The sequence below is a fragment of the Poecilia mexicana genome, unplaced genomic scaffold (genome assembly GCF_051168715.1).
Source record: "Poecilia mexicana isolate PSO_F unplaced genomic scaffold, ASM5116871v1 scaffold_22, whole genome shotgun sequence".
Taxonomy (NCBI): domain Eukaryota; kingdom Metazoa; phylum Chordata; class Actinopteri; order Cyprinodontiformes; family Poeciliidae; genus Poecilia; species Poecilia mexicana.
The window spans coordinates 17,484,970-17,493,694 of record NW_028263391.1 but is presented as its reverse complement, the minus strand read 5'-3'; the positions used below and the strand labels follow the sequence as shown (position 1 = coordinate 17,493,694).

The 8,725-nt window shown below is 37.3% G+C and overlaps 1 protein-coding gene across 3 annotated transcripts; it reads left to right on the top strand.

The window, feature by feature from the left end:
- The first annotated feature begins 1,848 nt into the window (after nt 1–1,848).
- On the top strand, nt 1,849–8,510 carry exd1 (exonuclease 3'-5' domain containing 1). Of its 3 annotated transcripts, XM_088002714.1 has the most exons (12): nt 1,849–2,910; nt 2,998–3,127; nt 3,216–3,281; nt 3,362–3,392; nt 4,113–4,189; nt 4,272–4,345; nt 4,834–4,920; nt 5,004–5,108; nt 5,194–5,274; nt 5,711–5,854; nt 6,341–6,532; nt 7,599–8,510. In XM_088002714.1, the coding sequence occupies exons 2-12, from the start codon at nt 2,998–3,000 to the stop codon at nt 8,172–8,174; spliced, it is 1,563 nt and encodes a 520-aa protein (XP_087858840.1). In that variant the 5' UTR covers nt 1,849–2,910; the 3' UTR covers nt 8,175–8,510. The 3 variants fall into 3 exon arrangements, with proteins under 3 accessions (XP_087858840.1, XP_014823048.2, XP_014823056.2); XM_014967562.2 differs by lacking the exon at nt 1,849–2,910 and having other exon boundaries at nt 2,918–3,127; XM_014967570.2 differs by lacking the exons at nt 1,849–2,910; nt 4,834–4,920; nt 5,004–5,108 and having other exon boundaries at nt 2,918–3,127.
- Nucleotides 8,511–8,725: the final 215 nt, after the last annotated feature.

The window sequence follows — 8,725 nt, the reverse complement described above, 5'->3', positions numbered from 1 at the left end:
AGAGGAAAAACTTCCCATTGACAAGAAGAAACCTCCAGCAGAACCTGGCTCAGTGCAAGCAGCCCTTGCCATCACAAAACTGTGAGCATATACACAAGAGGAAACAGAAGAACTGATGTAGGAGTACTTTCTATGTTTAAAAAAAGTAAATAGGAGATGGAGAACTTTTAGTTGTTGGCAGCGGTATCTCAAGTATCACAGCTAAACCAGATGTAGCTTCTACGGAGAGAAAAGATGGATGGATGGATGGATGGATGGATGGATGGATGGATGGATGGATGGATGGATGGATGGATGGATGGATGGATGGATGGATGGATGGATGGATGGATGGATGGATGGATGGATGTTTTATTACACTCCTTCCTCAAAGAAAAATATGTTTCCTGTACAACTCTCAACATTTATGCACAAGACAAACTTTCCAAATTCTTAGAGCAAACAAGAAACTCAGACATGATAAAATGCTGTTTTCACTTAGTTTCAAAAGCATATTAATTGTGTCAAACTTCACCTAAGCAAATTCTTATTTCATTTGCTTAAAGTTTTTTTTTTTTTTTTTTTTGCTGACTGCAGAGAACACATCCAATTCCCAATTTTGTCGGTGAGCAAGTTAAATTTAAACAATTACAACTAGTTTCGGTGATATATTACCATCAAGTCCATAGCATGCAAAAGAGAATCAAAATGGTTAAAAATACACCAGCTGTTTTCTTTGGTTTTTAACCAAGTGTGTAAAAAAAAAAAAAAAAAAAAAAATCTAAAGCTTTTTGGGGGACTTGTGTTTCCACAAGTTGTGTCGGCCCCACCTTTGAAATCAAAATTCCACCTACGTCTGAGGGTTCAGATATAAACACATTATTCTGGAAAATTTGTGTGATGTCATCTCTCCTTTGGTTTATCCAAACTTTATATTTGTTCAGTTGGAACGTCAGGAAAGGGTGGATCTTCCTTTAAAGATAAAAGGAAAAAAAGCTGCAAGTTCCGCTGTAGCTTGCGCTACATCTATCACGTTCGAGATAAATGAATTGTGTGTTGTTGTTTTTTTTGTTTTTTTTTTCAGGGATGTTATTCAACTTATTTTAGAAACAAAATAACTGTTTGTCAGTCATTTAAGCTTATTGGTTTCCACTGATATTTGGGCAAAACATAAAATAAAAAAAATATTCAATGGCCATATTTAGCTTATGAGTTATTTATCTTCTATACCGAATAATATAAACAGCCACATAAAAAAAAGTTACATTTATCTTAAACACCTAGACATTCACTTTTGTTTCCTCAATTTTTTGAGTCTCTTGCTGGCTTCAGGGTATAAATACATGGCCTTAAACTGCATATGTTTCATGCCATTGAATGCCATTATGCCATCTTGAATGGAGATAATTGCATCTTTGTGACAAGCAAAAGAGAACAACTGCACAGTGACAAAAAGATGACACATCTGGACATCAACACCATCCTTTCATCCAAAGTCTTTATTCGTTTTGTTTTTAGATGACCACCAGCCTGAGTTCATATTTTTTTCCCCCTGGAAAGTTGAAGTCATATTTTCAGCTATCTGTTTTTGATGAGATTGTATGTTTCTCTCTTCTCCCTGTGTCACAGTTGTTCTGAGTGATACCTTGAACCTGCACCCAAGTGCCACTGACTTCATTTTTCCTTCTTTGTTTGTTTTCTCGCTCTCTGATATTAAGTCTTGAAGAATTATATTACCTAAGATTACATGAGGGAACTGGAAACAATACTCTGTTTTATTATTTGTTTAATCAGCTGATTCTCCTTCAGGCTGACAGGAAAGAAAACTCTTAGTAACAAGCTTTTCAGTGTGAAAGCCTGTTTATATACCTTTTGTAATCTGGAGGTAATTGTACACTCTGAAATAATGTGTTGTTTTACATCTTCTGCATTTTGTGTATAGATATATTTTGCATATAAATACAGGACGTTGTTAAAATCTGCATGCAATTACTTCACATTTACTACCTTCTAACGTAAAACTGAAATTTGCATGAGTTTTGAATAGAGTGAATCAGAGAGACCTTGGACTGACAGCAAGCAGCTCAGTGCTTGAGATAAGGTCACCCCCTTGTGGAGGAAATACAGTTTAACCTCTTGCCTCTTTCAGCAAGAACTGTCATTAATTTTTGCTAGAATGTACGTCGTGTTCATGTAATAGAAAAAAAAAAAAAAAAAAAAAAGGAAAAAGAAACCGTGTCTTTATACCCAGGCCTGTACTGAAGAGGATGTGGGCTAGAGCCTTGTGGTGCCTACACACGTTTCTTTGTAAAAGTTAATTATAACTAGTCACTCAATACATCATTTTAGGCTGCTAAAAAAAAGAAAAAAATATTTTCAAAACATCCTTGATCTTTTCTGACATATTTATTATGAAAATATCATACATCTTGGGCGTTACAGTTACTGTTAGGGGACTAATGATGCATCTAACTCATGGTGGATACAAAATATTTATTTATCTATTTATTTATTTATTTATTTATTTATTTATTTATTTATTTACTAAAATGTTGACACTTTGAAACAATTGTTACCACTTTATTTATTTATTTACTAGATTAATTTTTAGAATATTATTTATTTTTATTATGTTATCTAGATTTTATTTATTTAGTTATTTTTATTTATTTATTTCTACATGAATTGTCACATGTGGAAAAAAACGTTTAACCCTTTGTTTATATGTTGAAGTGACTGACTTCTGGCTCTTCAAAGTACTGTAACACATATACCTAAATAATTGTCCATAATTGTCATATTACTATTATTACTATTTACTAATCAATTTTATTTTCCACTCGTTTTTTATGAGTTTTAGGAATTCCGAGTCGTTTTGAACGCAACTTGACCTCTGCGCCGCTGCGCGCTTAAGCCATTAGCATACGTTTGGTAAGTGAGTGTTAGCCGAGCTAGCTGGTCTTTGGAAGCAACAACTGTCCATTTCTGGCCAACTAATTACCCAATTGCACTTTCAAGATGGTTCTCGACGACGCCCAGTTCATTTCATTTCTGAAAGGAAAACGCGTTAAACTGACTCTGAAGACTTCTTCGTACTTTGGCGTCGTCTTACGCATCAACTCAAACAAGACGCTGGTGTTGGCAGACGGTCAGCGACTGTTTACGACCCCACCAATTCACATTTACTCGATGAGTATGGCATTACTTTAACTTTTTTGAGGTTATGTTTGTTCTAGTGAGTGGCAGTAATGGATGCAAATATCCGGGAACTAAACTCTTCTTTGGACGCGAGATTGTGAACGGTGAGTACTCTAAAGGTCAGAAAGTGTTGTCATTTTGCTGTCGGCAAACATCTAATTGTTTTGTGTAATTAAATCACAAGTTGAATTCGCCAACGAAGAAAACGATGACAGGTGAGTAGGCTATCTCGATGCAGCTCAATAAATGAAAAATACATTTATCTATTTATTTACGTTCATAAAGTGAAAGTTATAAATTATATCAACACAGTGATTCATTTCGACTGCTTATTTATGTTTATTTCGATAGTTGCGGCTAACCGATAAATACCACCTAAAAATGGACTATTAAAGGAGACGAAAAAAAAAAAAAAACATTGTTACAGAAATTGCATTTTATGACTTACACAAATACGGAGAAGACCATTAACTTGATAGTTGTCCAGTAACCAGACTATAGTGTCCTCCCCAAGCAGTTTAAGGCACAAAGGTTCATTGCAAAACAAAGTGGTTGCTATGCTGTACCCAAGCTTTTTTGTGGAAAAGTGTCTGGAAAAAGCAAGTTGTGCAACAGCCACAGACTGGTTACCTCAATGCCATTCAGCATGAGCAGTTAATTTATGCAAAAAGAGCCCAGACATAAATGAAGAGCGTAGGTACAGTTGGTGAATGTATTATTTTCACTAGTCTTTTTTTTGTATGATAAATGTTTACTGATCTTTTGTAAAATGTACAATTTCTGTAGAAAATTTATAATTTGAGTTCTATTAGCATAAGAACTCAAATTCCCTTTTTATAGATGTGGTACTTTATTGAAATGTACTTGAAGATTATAAAAAAAATGGGATCTGTAATGTGGCAATTTATGGTGGGATAAATAAAAATGTTTTCCAGGAAAATTACTCAGGATGTGCCTGAAAAACACCTGGATGTAGAGAAGTTTCAGCCATACAGAAAGTTAATGACATTAGGTGAGTTTATTTTATTTAAATAATCCCACATTCAAGCAAACTTTCTAAGCTTAGTCACTTTTGAGGGGATCCCCATTTCCAGATGACGATGAAGACGAAGCGGAATGCATCAACTTTGTGGTCATAGATGAGATCCATGAGAAGTTTGGACCTGCTGTAAGTTTACTTACTTTCTTTTTAGTATTAAAACACTGGACACATAAAATTATGACCACTGGAAGGTGAAGCCATTATTTTCATATAAGCATATTTTCATTGTGGCACCTGCTCTGGGGGAGGGCAGCAGATACTAATTGAACATCTTCCTCAGGGCAGTTTGTTAAAGCTGTTGAACTGGGCAAGTGTGAGGATTTGAGCAAACTTGTAACGGCTAGACGACTCACTCGGTTAGAGGGGGAAAGGGCTTTTTTGAGATTGTATCATGTTATAAAATTACTAACTGCTAACATCTCGTGGCAAAATACAATAATGCAATTTTGGGGAGTTTATTGGAGTTTGTGCCTTGACAGGTTAGGACTGTTTTCTCAATAATGGGGGTAACACCACGTTGTTAGACAGGTCATAATGTCATGCTTGATTGTAAGTCATAAGTGTTATTTCCAATGTGCCGATAGAAATGTTAAGTGTCAGGCTCGTTGGTGTAGGTGATGCACATCAAGAAGCAGCATGTGATTGGTGTCGGAGGTGAAGGAGTTGAGCTCTTCAAAAATGGAAGATTATGTTGGCTGATGGTGAGAAAATCTGAATTCTTTTGGGGGTTTTTTAAAAGATTTTTTTCATTTTCTCACAAATATTTTAAATGCAATTGCTTCAGATTGCCACTAAAAACAAGGTGTACTTGTTTGATATCCTTCTGCTTGGAGCACTGGCCTTTAAGAATGGTCTCTCCATGATCCTCGAAACTAAACACATACTGAAGGTGAGTTTTATGTGAACAATAGAACCCAAAGTTACTCAGAGACAAACCGTATCCTGCCATCTTTGCTCATTTGACATCTTTTCAGGTCATTCATGACTGTAGAGCCATTGCTGGAAGTCTGGCAGCTCAGTTCAATGTGAAACTAACCAATGTATTTGACACACAGGTAAGTACATGTGACCAAATTTTAAATTAATGTATTGTTCACTTTTATCAGTATTTCAGTGTAAGGAGAGAATAGATTTTAAGTGTTTAATTTTTATTTACTTTTAATTATTGTCCTCACAGCTGATGAAAACTCACAAGTCAGTTTCTCAGAAAATTTCAGTATGTAAGAAATGTATGTAAAGTATGTATGTTTCAGTTTTAAAATTCTTACTACATTGTCTAATCCTGTTTAATATCCTAATGTAAATGAGTTTTGGGATTTTATTTTTTGAGTAAACACTTTAATTATATCACTCTGTAGTAAATTTGAAAGATTATAACAATTGTATTTGCTTCAAGTCTGTTCATTTTGCAATCCGTGTTTTGTCTGGCTTGTGTGTCTTTCTGATGAATATACTGTTTGATTTTCCATTTTTATTTCAATTGATCTAAAGGTGGCAGATGCCATGTGCTTCTACACGAAAACGGGCGGCTTCCTTCCTGACAGAGTCAGCACTCTCCCAGAGGTAGTAAGTCTGCATCTGAAAGTGCCTTCCTCCAGGCTGTCATCTCTTCATGTGAGGTCAAAACTCACCAAGGTACAGCTTTCATTCTCCTCGTTTTATTCAGTGTCTCCTCCAATAGGGCAACCATTTAAACCACATCGCAAATATATTTTAGTCTCATATTGTACTATTAAAATTAAACCTGGTATTAGAAACAGATAATGAACCACCCAACATGTCTTGTTGCATTTACCACTTCAAAGTTTGGTAGACGATTTTTTTTGTTTTTCCGTTCAGGCTTTTGTTAATTGAACTTGGTTCGATCCAGTTGGTAACCCATTTTGAGTTCTCAGAAGCTTAGAGTTTAAGTTGTGCATTTTATGTTTATAAAGTGCCATAATGATACGGCAGACCATATGGTTGTGCTGCAGGAGGTATTTTATGTGAAACAAATATATTCTGTAAGACGTTCAATGGATTTACCATTTTATTGTATCAAGAGGATCAATGAAGTCAGAACAGTCAATAACTAGAATTTTGTGTAGAAGTAATTTGTTTGGATTATTATCTATTTAATAGGAAGAAATGGATATGTGGTACAAGCGGCCTTGCCCTGTACCGCTCCTGAAGGTGATGACGTTATCTGTGATCCATCTGAAGCCTCTCAGACTGGTACTGCTGGACACACTGATGACCGACTACATGATCCTGGTGGATTCGTACCTCAAGAGTAACCTCGATAAACCCGACGGACTGGAGCATGTCACTATGGTCAGTCATTCAGAACCAAAAACTGACACAGATGTGAAAAAAAAAAATGACTCTACACTTATTGCAGCACAAAAAGCAATAGTGAGCAATGTATAAAGTTAGCTGCTACTTGATGTGATAAAGGTCTTTGTTATCCATAGATATAGTTTTGGGCAAAGTCCAAAATCTGTCTAAAGGTATACTCTAGAACAGTGGTTCCCAAACTTTTTCTTCTGCGCCCCCCCAGTGGTCAAACATTTTTTGCGACCACCCTACAGATTACAAATGGCTGTCTGGTTGAAACGATGTGTGTGAAGGGGGGGGCATCGACTTTTTTGGGGGCAAAATGAATGTACGTAGCTGAAAATAGACACCAACATCGGTAGCCTACAAGGTACTTGTTAAGCTTAAGGTTCTGTATTGATATTAGCTAGTCATCTTTTAGCTAACATTACCTGCATCCAACAGCTTTACTCAACTCAGTCGGTTAGTTTGGAGGGAAAAACTGTGAAAAGTTCTTTGCGTTTTGCTGGTTTGCTGCCGTGATTCTAACACAAACCTACGTAGCTCCGCACAGCAGCAGCAGGTCTCCTTCACAGGTGGAAACCCAGCGCGAGCGGTGTAGCGCTCATGTTGCGTTTAAAGGCGGCTCGGAAAAACAGGTTACAACATGTTAACAACGGATTAAACAGTTTTAACTGCTGATAAAAGTGACAGAGGACACAAATATGGGAAGTGTGGAAGCCTCTACTGTAACAAATTGACATAGGAATAACAGAGAGTTGGTTATTCTAAGGTAAAAACCCAGCGCATACAGTGTTCATGTTTTGTATAGTTTTTTCATCCAGAGGGCTTCCCGCGCCCCCCCTGCAATGACACGGCGCCCCCCCTAGGGGGCGCGCCCCACAGTTTGGGAACCTCTGCTCTAGAAATAAATCATGATCTACTGTTTAAACTGGAGTGTTAAACTGAGAAACCCGAAAGTATAGGTGGTTTTTTTGTTGGTGAATCTCATTTCGGTCTATTCATAGTGTCAGTAACGCATATTTGTACATTAATAAGTAAATTTACCTGTTTGCATTCACAGGAAAACGTGCTGGAGTTGCCTAAAGAGCTCAGGAAGCTGGATGAAATGCGCCGTGAGCGGCAGGAATGGGCTTGCAATTGTTACCCTGTGACAGAGCGAGGGCTGCTGGCTCGCTTCAACCCGTATCCTAAGTCACAAACCACACCTGATGCTGATGGCCACAGCGGTACACAGCCTGACTCCTTGGAAGCTGGAACTCCAGCACCACATCCATCACCAAAAGTGGATAAAAATACTTCCCTTACCACAAGATTAGACAAAGAAAGCAATCAGATGCAAGCGCATGTGATGGGAAGGGGGATGCTGTTGGGGAAAGAGCAGTCATCTGTCCCAAGCTTCCTGTCAAGTGGAAGAGGTTTCCTTCTCCAGAAAGAACAGTCTCAGATTCCTGAAGAGGGCGCTGGTGGCATGAAAAGGCAGGAGATGGCTCTCGGAGCCAACAGCTCTACACTCACCAAACCTGGCTCCAATAATGACGAATCTCCCAAAAACACTTGTGATTTGGGAGAACATCCTTCTCCACCCTACCCGTCCATCTCCTCACTAATCCAATCATTTCGGTCCTTCAGAAATTAAGAGTCGGGCTGTAAAACCAAAAACCAAAGCTTTACGTACACTGGTTGGTTCATGCTGTGTAATTTTTCTGACCACTAGATGGCAGCAGACGTTCTTTTACAAAAGTACCTTGTAAGCCTTTCTGAGAAGCTTAGAGCCAAAATGTGTTTTATTTGAGCTTTGTGACTCACTTTAAATGCAGAGTTTTTCTGTTGTTTCGTAGTTTTGTGTTCTACTACTTTTCGTTTAATCTGAAAATTTCCAGAACTGATGAAAGTTCTAAATGTTTGATATACAATACAGCTTTCTTGTGATGTATAAAGAAATAAAAGTATTTCCTTTGGAAAGAAAATTAAACTGCCAGGATTTGTCTTTTACTACTTTCAGCTTGGCTTGCATTGACATATATATTCACTAAGAAAAAACATTGCTAGCTGACTCTTTTTGTAAATACTCATTGCACATAAAAAAAGACCCAATCTGAGTAGTGAGTCCCAGCAGCTTTATTCCTGGTGTAAACTTGTGTAATTGATCACAGGTGGCAAGCACCTGCTGCATTCTACAAAAGCTGA